General features: G+C 42.5%; 1 protein-coding gene across 2 annotated transcripts in view; it reads right to left on the reverse strand.

Moving 5' to 3' along the window:
* The window catches only part of PTPRN2 (protein tyrosine phosphatase receptor type N2), a 661,203-nt gene extending 647,941 nt beyond the window's left edge, over positions 1-13,262 (reverse strand). For both annotated transcript variants that reach the window (XM_064505751.1, XM_026103068.2), the window contains exon 1: positions 13,015-13,262. In XM_064505751.1, the coding sequence (XP_064361821.1) occupies positions 13,015-13,120 (106 nt within the window). In that variant the 5' untranslated portion in view covers positions 13,121-13,262. The remainder of the gene's footprint in view (positions 1-13,014) is intronic.
* Between the last annotated feature and the right edge of the window lie 353 nt (positions 13,263-13,615).

Raw genomic sequence — 13,615 nt, forward strand, 5'->3', positions numbered from 1 at the left:
ATGCAGAAAAAGAGAAACTCCACTCAACTAATATTTTAAAGCCTCAAATAATGGAATGCCAAAATGTCATTGCAGATAAGCTTTTTAAAAACAATAGGCACTGTTGGAAATCATCCTTTTCCTCTTTCCACCACTTGACTATTATTTTTATAATTTGTCCCAGGAATGCAATATATGTTATTAACAAAATTATTACCGTGAAATCTGAAAAAGAATCAGTTAAGTAGGACACTGAGACTTTTTATCAAATCTGAAAAATATTGCTTTACCGGTGCTGCAGTAATATCATCCTAATAAGCCCTTTACATTTAAATACTGGCTTAAGAGAGTTCTAGGTCAAGTTAAAACGCATAGACAAGCTGTTCAGAGGAAGCAAGTTTATATTCAGCATGGGTAAGAATGCAGAGGGAGAGGTGACTAAAGTTTTTAGCTATTTCTATAATGACTTATCACTAGCTGTGGTCTGTCCTATTTTCTTTCCCCTTTAGCCACAGAGAAGTCTTTCTTCTGTGCAGAGGATTCTCAGTTGCCTCTAAGGGAAAATGCCTAACCAATTTTATTCTATAGCAACAGATCATTTTCACAAAAAAAAACTTAGATTTGCAAAAAGTTATATTTGCAGATATAAGTTTGCACCTCTTGGGATCAGATCAAGAATAGAAAGCTATTTTCCATCTTCTCACATATGGAGAATAACTACACATAGATAATATATGAACTGAGAAATTGCAGAGTGAATACAAAATTCATTCATGGAGCATCTGGGGATTATCACAGGTATTTATGTTTATTTGCTCTGTAACTATGTCTATTTGGTGTTCTCTCACTGATCTTTAAGGCCCAGGGACAAAGTTCTTCTTTTGGGGGAACAGCTGGCAATACACATACTAGAGATCATCTTCAGAATAGGAAGATCAACCTTTTACGGTTTTCATGCAATTGAAAGCATCAGCATGTGGATTTTTGGCACCAATCTTGTTTCTGAGAAATGTTCATTGAATTTGCACCTTCTGAAATGTAGGTTTTTACAGACCTTTCCAGATGTCACCAGAAACCTACTCATCAAAGGAGAATGAAAACCAAAGCTTCTAACTCCTCTTAAAATGGTGTGCCATATCCCTTTAAAAAAAGGAAACGGCACACACAAAGCATTGTTATTGTAGAGGGCACTCCATAAAACAGATTCAGAGTAATTTGAGCAATTCTTATCTAGTAATTGAAAATCCTGCTCCAATTATCTTATTTGGAAATAGCATAAATTGTTTAAATAGCCCCAAAAATGTACACAGGTGATAGACAGTACTACGAAGTTTGTTATTACAGACTCTTCTAGTCTGAAATTTTAATGTTGCTAAAGTGCTCAATTACCAAAGAAATGAGTGAAATAAAAGTCTTGGTTCTACAAAAATTCAGGGTATAATTAAAACTCCTCTGTGTCCTAGCTTTTCCCATGCTGAAAGCAAAAGGGGCAAACAGTCCCATATAATAAGTGATAACAGCGTTTACCTATAGTTAAGCACATGCCTAAGTATTCACATAGGCAATCAGAATCAAAATTAAACAGACAGACTTAATCATGGTTTTAAGGTAAAAAACGATTACAGAAACAGCTCTCCAGTGATTTATAATGTAAAAAAACTATCATCGTAATACCTGACATACATTATTCACAAATGAAATGTGACTAAAAATAGACGAATGAATAAATATAATGTAAAACACTGTGGAATGAACCAGTGTTAACAAACTGCATAATGAAATTAATCTCCTTCTAACAAAGCTGCCAGTTTACCGATTTTTTACATTTGAAACTAGGGTAAAGAGATGTTGTATACTGATTCCAACAGAACAGAGATTATCCTGGTGTGCCAAATTCCAGCTTGCCACAATTAAAGACTATCTATTCCTAATACTCTCTCCCCCTCCCCCCTTAGTTTTTTTGCTTGTCATCATGTCTGGCCTCTATCAGCAGTAATTACTCTCATTTTATAATTACATAATTACTTTCTGAAGCTCGACTTTATAAGAAAGTTATGTATTGCATCTAATATGTATTCAGGAAGGGTCATATTTGCATTCTGTAAACAATTTTTGACACTCAAACTGGTGTTTAGTCGAGGTCTGCACAACTGTGAAGGGCTTTCCAAAGGTTACACGGCAATGGTGAAGTTGGTCAGACTTCTGGTAGCCCAGCTGAGAGGAGCTGGATGGGCTGGAAAGTGGAAAATCCCACACATGAATTTTCACTCAACAGAAACCACAGCAGAAAGGTAGATTCCCCACCTCAAGACAGTACTCATTTCGGGGGATGAAAGCTGCCAAAAAGAGTCAGTCTCTCTCTGGGGAATTGCATGAAGCGCTTTGATACTTAGGGTAATCTGACAGTCAGCTGATGCCAGACTAGGATTACAGATATTAGGATGTTACGGCATGCTTTTCTGCACCTAACTCTTTACATAACAACAATAATAATAATAGTTGTTTTATCGAACTTTGCCCAGAGTAGGACATTTGTTCTCTTCATTTATCCACGGGCATAGTTTAATGTTAAGGAGTGACCTAGGTGCGGCCAGCAAACCACAGAATTTGTTTTCCAGGGAGTGACGATCGCAAACGAAGTAACACCCACACCCCTCTGCACGATCGGGGCTGCGCGACGACGCACCACCAAACCGCCACAGCCCGTCCAGCGGCAGCAATGCTGCAACTGCGACGAGTTAGCCAGGGTAGCTTTGCCAAGGAGCAGGGAAAGGGGGGCGTTCCTGTGCCAAGACGATCTTCCTGACCGAAGCAGAGATGATGCACAACTGACTAGAAAAAAAAGATTATTCAAATATTTATTTGCTAATACTCTGTCTTAAACAGAGCTAAACACATTGTATCGAACCAACTGTAGGCAAGCCCTATTCAAATATTTGATGCCTTAAATCCCCTGAGCTCCAGGATGTCTGAACTAATACCAGTGACATCAGGAGGAACTGAACCTGCCACAGTTCTCATTTACGCCAGCCCAAAAAGAGCTCCAAGAAAACTAGGGTAGCAGTTCATGAAAGGCTGTATTTTATATACTTCTGTTAAAGCAGAGTCCCTTTGTGCAGTGAAGAATTTTCACCTGAAAGCAAGTTAGTATTATTCTAATATTGGATGGGTAAAAAGAAAGCTAATGAAAAGAAGCCCAGCCTGCTACAGGAGTGTTGGACAGCCAAATGTAGGTACACCCAGATTCAGATTCTGGTGGGTCCATGCAGAGGTTAGGCGAGCCTCTCCCCCCATTGGCATGCATGGCTATTTAGTTTACTCTAGCCGTCCCTACAGAAAACCAGCACTGCATGGCATGGGCCTCCCTAAACCGCACGTGAAGAGAAAGCGGCACATCTGTGCTGCTGGTGACGACCTGAGGAGCCACCCCCTCACCAGGGAGCAGATCATGCCAGCGTTCTCCCCTACCTACTAAACTGCGAAACTAGTTTCACAATGAGAAGACGATGAAGCATTGCTCTAAAATTCTCTAAAGTAATTCTTTAATTAGGAAAGTTTGACAACCGGCTGTGATCAGATCTTCATTCAGGCTGAATCAGCTCCCTCACAAAAGCCGTGCGTCCTGCTCCCTAGCATGTCAGCCATTTGGCAGCTGCTCATTCTCCAGCCTCCGTGCTGCCGCCGCTTCCTCCTCCTCCCCTCTGAGGTATTTACTTTCAGATTACAAACTCTTTAGAGCAGGTGTTACGCAGAGAAACAAAAGCAAATGAACAGGGGAAAATTTAAAACGCCCTAATCTGTAGATCTTTGTCTTGTCGGGCAGCATAAAACCAAACACGTATGGTACTAAGACAACCTTCCCATTCTGCTTTTTAAATGCTATTCACTTACAACACTATAAATTTTTATACTGTCTAAAAGCATGAGTGATTGCTCCTAAGAACATGATTGTTTTATTTTTCTGCAGCTCTTAAGATGGAAATCCACCAGATAGCACAGAAGATTATAGCTAACTTCCTTTTTTCTTCAAAATTTCTGTTTTCACTATTGTTGTATTGATTTTGAATATGCGATTTTAACAGCTGCAATTTGTCCTTGGAAATCATCCCCTGCATACAATACATGCTGCTAAATTGTAACTGTGAGCTGACCTAGTTAACCAAAATAAACTTTCAGATAGGTAAAGCTAATAAGAATATTTTGAAATCTTGGAAATTTCACCTGAAAACTGAGGAAAGCGAAAATTGCAGAATCTGACTCCAGATTTTCAGGGTTAAGACCAACGCAGACATTTATGAAACAGAGATCAAACTAAATCAAAGATCTAGAAGGAATAGGCTCTGCTGAAGAAGTGTTTGGTTTGCCTCTGCCAACTGTGTCACTAAATTCAAGATGTGTTCACCTACCTAAATACTTGAAGATATTTACCTTGATATCTTGTTTTCACTCATATCTAACTACTTCCAGAAAGCTGTGACAGGTGTATAATTCCCAGTTCCTCTTCCCTCTTTTTTTTTTTCTTTTAGGACATAAGCAACTAGTAAGATATCCACAAGCCTTCTCCAGGAAATGGAAGGAGTTGCTGTAGTCTGCAGGGAGATACCATGAAAGTGAGAAAAAGTAATGAGCTGAGAAGCTGGGTTGAGAGGTGAGACCAGGTCGCAGAAGAAGCTGGGTATAATCTTTTGCTAGTATAAGCAAGGCACTGCACTAACTACATATTGAGAATACTGAGCTATGCTTTAGCTATGCTGAGCTAAAATATAGAAATGGAATCAATATTTTATTTCTGAATAATAGCTCGCTGAAGAGATTTGGTAGCCTAATATCTATCATATGAGATATCAAATACAGCTGCACTCTAAACAGCAAGTATATGAAGTATTCCAGAATCTAAAACAAAATTATACCAAACCGTTTCACCAAGAGAAATACCTTATAATGTGTACATATATTTTAAAAAATATAAAAGACATTCACATTCCTTGGTGGCAATTTAGCTGCATTAATCAAGGGTTATAATCTTTGATGCCACATTTTGATTTTAGATCTGAAGAGTAAACAGAATTTAAAGACTAACTTACAAATCGTTTCTGTAAGAGAGGTCCAAATCGTAGGAGACGCTCTCTTATAAGGACAGGGCAGGTCAAAGCTTCCCGCTGTGGAGAACTCATTGGCAATATTGGCACAAACTAATCCCGTGCCTAACCCCACTCCCACGTTGCCATTTCACAGAGAGCAGCCCTGAGAGCAGCCCCGTTATCGCCGCTCGTGAGCAAGGCTGCGACTTGGAACAATTCTTTTGTTTGCTTCAGCCAAACTAATACCCTGTACAAAGGCAAGAGCAAGCAGTTACTGGCAGGGATACCACACACTGTTGTTACTGCCAAACATTTTGTATTGTGAAGCTGCAGCCTGATAACAGCTGAAAAAACACAGACAAATTCTTAACACAAACTCTTCATCAGGCCTGAAGATGAGACATTAATTCCAAGTGAAGAAAAGCACTTGTCACAAGAACAACTGCTCTGAGTTTACATGAATTATATTAGCCAGCTCAGCAACCTGCAGGGAAAGGGTAGCCCTTCTGGTGCAGAGGAGCACATTAACAAGGGCAGATGTTATAAAATCTTTAGCCCTTTTAGGAAAGCAAGAGACAGACAGGTAATTATTTCTTGCAGCATAATGAGAAGGGAAAACTTTCATGTGCCACGAATCCAAAATATGTATCAGTTTTTCAGCATTCAGAAAAAATATAATTAGCTCTGGGACTGACCTTCGTAAGATATTTTGTAGAATTTGTTGAGGTTCAAGCCTCTGAGACATCAGAGATGGATTTTGGTGGGGGAGAGGGAGTAAAAAATGCTCTTTTACATGTAATGGATGTTACACGTAATGGATGTTTCTGTCTTTCACTGAACTTTGTGAGTTCATTATGATACGAAGTAGTAGTTTGGTTTCATTTGCATGTTTTCTGTGAGGACATTTGGAAGCATCCTACATCTGGAGAGGCGCACACACACCTTTCTGCATTACCTTGTACTTGTTGGCTATGATTTCAAGCTTACGTAATGATCATTGCATGCTTTTAAGCTATGACTGAAAGGAAACACTGCAACCAGCTGCAATTGCCATATAACTTCTAGTTACTGATTTTTACACCTTAAAACAGCTTGTTTTATCAAAGTATTAGTTTCAAGCAAAACAGGCATGCAATGTTTAGCAGTATCAATTAAGAAAGACTGTGTGTCAGCAAACTGTGCTTAGTGTTTGTCCAGTATGTTTCATTGAAAGAAACTATAGGAAAAAAAAACAGTAAGATGCAATAACTTCCTAAGCTACTTTACTTCTCAAAAGGAACAAATTCTATAAAGCTATGCCTCTCTAAGCCAAAGTTTTTGAGGACTACAGCTGTTTTGAATGGCATACTGCTACTGGGAATGCTATAGCATATCAACCCAGACCAGTACAGGACCCTCCCATCCCCCTCACAAGCAAGCCCCCCAAAACTCGCCTCAGAAAACTCAGCAATCCTATATACACATTAAACCTTCATGTCCTTCATGCTTTCTCTTGACTATCCAAAACTAACATGTCTCTCACGGTTCTTTTCCTCCAGCTTTCCCTACCTTTATGCCTTCTTTCTTGCCTGCTGTTCATTTAGCTGCTTTTTTCCCTTTGCTTGCCCATTCCACTATGCCTGTTTCTTCTCTGTCCCATACAGAGCTCACCTGCATCTGCTTGCAGCTACCAAAGGGTGACTGTCTCGCATGACTGCTAAGGTCCTTCAGCTCCCTCTCTTGTCCCAGTTCCTCACTTGATGAACCGCAGAACTTCTTCTCCCCCCCTTACTTCTCACTGGACCATCCAGTGCATCTTACTTTCAAGACATATATTTCAAAATCATGCCTCTGGTTTTGAAGTAACATAATAGGTGATCCTCAACCAACCCAGCTTGAGGTTACACTACTTCATTAGTCTCCCTATCGCCAGTGGCGGAAGGCAGGTGAAGTACTCTCCAGATGTGCTCACCTCTCCCCACTGCTAACTAAGGGACAAGTTTAATCTGCGTGTCTAATTGCTGAGGTGCAAAATCCTCATAGATATTTGCAGCCAGGCTAGTCACCCTAACCTCAGAAGCTTATCGAGACAATGCTAAGCGGGAAGGAATAGCAGCTCAGGGAGACACTTCTGACCTATATTAGATATTTACATTTCGGTGAGATGAACTGCAACTTAGAAACAAGGTCTAGGCTAAAAGTGATTGGCTCAAATGATTGCGTTTAGTTAGATGAACCCCAGCTCTAACATTAGAAGAAATAAATCCTTTTGTTTCATTCCCAGCCCAATTTCTTAAATCTATGCGTGTTTCTTTACCCTCTTTTTGCCATAGTTTCAGCCTAAAAGAGTGGTCCGGTATTTCTGTTTTCTGAATCTCTTTTCTGCCTTATCATCTTGCCTCATTTTCTCATGTCTCAGTCTGGTCATCTTGATTTTGCTGCTGTCTTTGACCATCTGCTCTATGAGAACAACCAGCAACTTCACTAATCATCAGTTTATATCTTTATAGGTCCAACTCGCTAATCCCCATTCTTGACTCAAACACTTTTACTTCCGCTAAACACATCATTTCCCATTCCTTTCTTAAACATCCATATTTGCAACGTGTCTATATTTCTTGGCATCTCTAGTGTCTGTTCCCCTACAAACATGCTGTTTATCGCATGCTTATTCTTCATCTGCAAAAACTGTTTAGTCAGCAGCAATGTCACTACTTTCCTAAATTTATTAATAACAACCATGCTGAGGCTAACGAAAGACATATCCAATTCAGCATGCTGTCTTCAACCATGTCCAGCCATGGACTTTCCCTCATGTGTTGCTGCCCTCCATTGCCAGCTTTATCACCAAAAACAGATCGACCTATCCTCCAATCTTCAATAAATGCTTTCCAAAATCCATCTCTAAACACTAATCACATTTTATCAAGACCTCAGATGAACTGACATTGTAAGAATAACTTCAGAGATTTAGCTAAATTTTAGGCTACAGAGTGAGTGGGATGAGACCAAAATATATATTGTTTTGAGGAAGCTGAAATTTATACTGCTTTTGGCTTCTGCATGAAGTCTTATGGATTTGGATACATATGATGGACTGTAATCATCGACATCTGAGCTAGTAATCTTAGGCCCTCTTTCTAACCAGTGGAAATCTAGTCAATGCAGATGGCCTCAGCTCCCTGCTTACCATGGACTTCAGTGACCACAGTTGCCATTTTTCTCACTAATGGCTGTCTCTCCACACTGATGTTTACAACAGTGCTGTGAGCTGTAACAATTTAGCTCAATCAGATGTTAATTCCAAAGTTCACAGTCAGCTGCTTATTTATCATTGGTGTGTCAAAATTAATTTTCCTTTGCTGTTTTATCAAAACTACCCAAATATTCTAGGATCTAAAAACTAGGAGTAACCTAATTTTCTCTCTGTAGACTGACTGATGGCATGGGATGATGGTGGTATGGTATAATGATGTCTGGGGGACTGGTATTCTTTCTTGATAACAAAAAAGAAGATAAGTAGAGAGAAATATTCTCTTTTATTTGACCAAACATTACAGAGAAAATTTAGGGTACATTCAGGTCTGAAGAAGAAAAGGAGCTTATATTTCCAAAAGCTTGTCTGTTTTCTCTCTTTCAGTTAACCGAATAAAAGGAAAAATCTCCCTATATACAGATAGACATGCCTTGATAGCAATCTACACATTATTAGTACTTTCTCATTCAACTGATTACTTAGGAACCCTTCTAGAATATAAGAAAACAAACCAATACCCTTAACAAAGGGATGCATACAGCTTACCACAGTGAATCCTTAAGCATTTAGCATTGTCTTAATTAAATTATTGTGTTGATATTTTATTTGTTAGCATTATATCATAAATTACACTGAATCATCAATAATTGTATCAAATTAATAGGATATCAAAATAATACCGTGCCTATGAAAAGTTCCAAATTAATGCGACTGGAAACTCAGGCAATTTTATCTACTGAACAGATGGTAACAGTGTTAATTCCCCTACTTTCCTCATCCAATCTGCTACAAGCCTCACCTGACTTTTGATCCAAATGCTACCAAAGTCAATAGGAAGACTAACATGGACTTCAGTGAGCTTCAGCTAAATTCAGAGATTCCTGCAAGAAGGAAAATTTCAGCCTTCATGCCTCTCCAGGACAGCTGACAGCAGAATGAGAGTTATGCTAATTTTGTTATGGTAACATCTACCCAACAAGAACGAGACCATGATCTATTTTTTTACTATCCCTCCCCACCGAGCAGCCTGGACAAAGCTTTCAATCACCGCTCCTGTGCAGTGTATTTAAACCAGTGACTGAAGAGTTACAGATTTTGTAACTTTTCGTCCATCCTACTATTTATTTCATCCTCTTGTAATTTAAGAATCAACCCTGGAGAAAGAAATCCTGTTAACCAGCTGTGAGCGAAGCCCCTGCCGGTGGGATTCCTCTCCCGTGCTCAGCGTTAACCACACGAAGCTCCTAACTCGCGCCTAAACCATTTTTTTGCAGCTGTTAAACAGACACACGCTACTTTGTGAAAGTCCTACAAATAATATGCAACATTAGTTAAAGGCCTTTAAGTTAAGTTTCTATCAACGACATTTAAAATTAGCATGTAACTATAATGAAATGTAACATACCGTCTTTGCTTACTGTGTGTGTCAGGAACTCACAGCTGCTGTTTCAAAAGAAACTTCCATGTTCAGAAGCTGAAATGTGACAGACTTGTCTTTCTGTTAGTGAAAAACTAAAATTATGGATATTTGACTTAAAGAAATTTTGTATGCGATGACTTGACGACAACTTTGAAGGAACTTCCTCTTACATGGAACATGGAACGACTGTTTCCAGAAATTTCCACAACATATTAATGTGCTAATTTAAGACCCAAATGCAGACCAAATAAAGGGATTATGAGCTGTACTAAATATTAACATTTTGCAGAATTATACTCTTATTCAGTTAGGATTAGAAGCACCATTTTACATATTAGAGGTCAATGGGAAGTCACTGTAACAAGCACACATTTACTGTGTTACTACTATATATCAAAGCGCTTTCTGCTGTAAAGCACTGGTATTTTAGTACTAATAAAAAATCTGATAAATGACTTTCACAATTTCCTTTGTTCCCAAGTTTTCTACCTTGCTCAGCTTATCTAACATGAAAATCAAATATCACCGTGACTTTTTGAATAGATAAATCTACTTAAAAGGCCATACATCTGTAGGAAAACACTTTACTTGGTGGATCTGTAGGTTACTGCTTAGCATTTCTTTGAAGACATTGTAAGCATAACTGCTTCCTCAACACAGTTGCTTGTCAACAAGAAAATGAGCAGCTGCAAGGGACCATACAGCCACTGCCACGGGAGCAGAGCACCCAACTCTGCCGAGGAATTTAGCAAACGTGGCCAGGATATACTGTTTACAGATTACTTGGTAAGATACTTTAAAAAAAATGAATGTTCCACAATCTCAAATTGACTGTGTCTTATAAGCAAGTAAAGATTAATTTAGAATATTAAACTCCCATCCTGACTTTTTTATTAGAGACTTATGAGCACCACCATATACGGATACAATGTACCTCAGCCGATTTTTTCTCCGAGAAAGCACCTCTGGAAAAAATAAGAATATCTCTTTTGGGCTAAACCTGGGTAAGACACAGAGGGAGAGATGAAGTGCAGTATATCTCCTCATTTATTTGTATTTAAAATGCTCCATAAATGTCAAGAAATGGAAGAAGTAGAAGACAATCCATGCTTTTGTTGATAAAGCATCTTATAAAAACACCTTCCCACAGGATTAATCTACAAAGCCTCATGAATTATACAGGCAGAGGCAGCACAGATCCAGAGATCTATTATTTGGTTTAACAATAATTTGAAAACTTCCAATTTCTTAAATAAGTGTGTAAGCATGTTGTTACAAAATAAATAGGTCACCATTTGGAGGTGATTAGTAAAGGAAGAATAGATAAAAGCTGACGAAAAGAAACAGAAAAACAGAGAAACCAGATAAAAACATCCTGTGAAATCTGTAAAGGTCATGAACTTCTACTTCTGAACGAGCCTTTAGGAAGACTTACTGAAACACTTAATAAAAACAAATCTAATAAAAATCTGCTTCTATAATTACATGGCTTTTAAGGCAGTTTCCAGGGGTTTTATAATGCATCTGTATTCAATTTGCAATTAAAGAAAATGGGACTGTGCACAAGAAGAGACATGGAAGAAACCAAATGAGTATCTTCCACCTTCGACCACAAACAATCCCAAAACTCAGATACTTTGTAGGATTACAGTTGCCTCTCCTGTTTGTGTCTAAAAATTGTAGTCTAAAACTGTATGGAATCTATTAAAAAAGGCAGTTTGCACTCAAGATTAACGAGACTTGAAACTCTGCTCAATAAACGGAATAATGAAATTCTCAGCAAAAAGACTGCTCTGCTAACGCCGCTCCACCTCCAGCCACGCAAACACTCTCCTGGGTCTCCTCAAACACCATAAATCCTTCCCCCTTTTTCAAACAGATCTGAGAGATACCAGTTATTCCCCTATCCCGGCCAGAAGGAGAAAGTCTCAACTTGTCTTACTGCTGCTGAAATCTCTCTGAATCAGACCACTGGAGTCACCGTTTAAACCCAGGCTGCTCCCCCCTCGCGTCGAGGCGAGGACAGCCTTGGCAATCAGTCAGGCATCCTGGCTGAGGCTACAGGCAAGTGACAAACACGCAAACATTGCGCTGTAGCTACAACATATTGAAAAATATTTTGCGACCCAGATTGATTTGCAATTCATGTTTAGGGAGCAAGAGTCGAAATCTGACTGCTTCGCAGGCACGACGCACAGCCCATCGCGTCCTTAAAGGAAAAAATTACAGCTATTACTTCCAATATTTTTCTCCCAGCTTTCTCCCCAGCAGATTAGGAGGAACAGTCTATATCTATAGCAACGGGGAGGGAGGAGGGAGGGACATGTCCAATCCAAAATCTTTCCCCTTAAAACCTCGCATCACTACAGCAAGCATCAAATAGCCCCTCTTTATTGCCACTTGACTGAAGCCTCATTAGCAAATAAGTGTCAACTCATTTTAATGCCTTCTTAATAAATCGAATATACATGAGGGAGACGCAACTGCTACTTTTGTCGGAGGCGTCCTTTGTTTCTTAATGTGATTTTTATTTGATTTTGTCTTAGGACAAAGATTTCCTAGAGAAAGCTAGTCTGGCTGTCGCTCTCTGATCCCCGCGACTGCTCCAGGTAGGTGCTAACTGGTACAAAACACAAAATCCTCCAAGTCATGACCTTCGTGGCTTAAAGCGAGTTTCAGGCAGACGCTGCGAGTGAGGGAGGCCGGCTGTGCTAGCGCACGCCGCTGGAGGTATTTTTGGTGAGCGGAGTTAGGGACGTCTCGGTGCCGGCAGAGAACTGGCAGCAAGGGAGGGCTGCACAGGAGAAGAGCATCGTCTCCAGCGCTCGGAGTTTGTTTGCAGGGTCTCCCCGTGCCAGCGTGAGTGGCTTTCGCTTTGGGGGGGTTCCCGTGAGACTTTAAGTCTGGAAGGTATCTTCTAAAGGAGGAAGGGGCTTAGCCTGCGACGGTCCCGGCCGGGGAAGCTGCTCAAGGCCTCGGCGGGACGGAGCAGGTGCCTGCGGGCACCCCTGAGCGCGCCCCGCCGCAGCCGCCGGGCTGGGGGCCCGCTGCGGCCTGGGGGCTGCGGCCTAGGCGCGTCGCCAGTTTTGAAACATGAGGGCGGTTTAATGAAGCGAATCCATTTTGGCGGCGGGGTGGGGGTAAATACATGGAGGCTGGATGCATTTTTGACGCCCCCCCGGCCCCCCCGGCCGGAGCAGCGGGGCCCTCGGGGCTGCCCCGGCCCAAGCTCCCGCCGCGCGGGGGAGACTCGCCCCCGGCGGCCCCCGGCAGGCGCCCCCGCCCCTCGCCCCACTCACCGATGCGCGCCTCGGCGGCGGGCAGCTGGCTGCGCGGGGCGGCGGCGAGGACCTGCAGCAGCGGCGGCAGCAGCAGCGCGAGGACGGAGCCGAGCGCCCCCATCATGCCTGGCCCATCGCAGGCGGCCGCCCCGCTCCCCTTCCTCCCCGCCGCGCCGGCAGCCCTCACTCCATGCCGCCCGCCCGCCCGCCGCCTCCCGCAGCCGCCCGGTCCCGGCGAGCGGCAGCCGCAGCCGATTCAACACTCCGGACAGCGACCGCCGCCGCCCGCCCGCCCCGGCACCGCCCCGCCCCCGGGATGGCCCCGCCCGCCCCGAGCTGGCCCCGCCCCTCCCCCGCATGGCCCCGCCCCCTGCCCCGCCCGCCCCGGAGCCGGCCCCGGCCAGGCAGGCGCGGGGGCGGTGGGAAGGGGCGAGTGATCCCGCCCCGCGGCGCCGCCTCCCGCTCCCCATCCCGCCCCAGGCTCCCGCTCCCCGTCCCTGCCCCCAGCCCGCTCTGCCGCGGGAGAGGGCGCTGCGCTCCCCACCGGGGGCCTCGGAGCAGCAGCGCCCCCCTGCGCCGGGGGAAGCGCGGGAGGAGCCCCCCGGGCCCCCAACCGTCA

This window comes from Dromaius novaehollandiae, chromosome 2 (assembly GCF_036370855.1).
Source record: "Dromaius novaehollandiae isolate bDroNov1 chromosome 2, bDroNov1.hap1, whole genome shotgun sequence".
NCBI classification, from domain to species: domain Eukaryota; kingdom Metazoa; phylum Chordata; class Aves; order Casuariiformes; family Dromaiidae; genus Dromaius; species Dromaius novaehollandiae.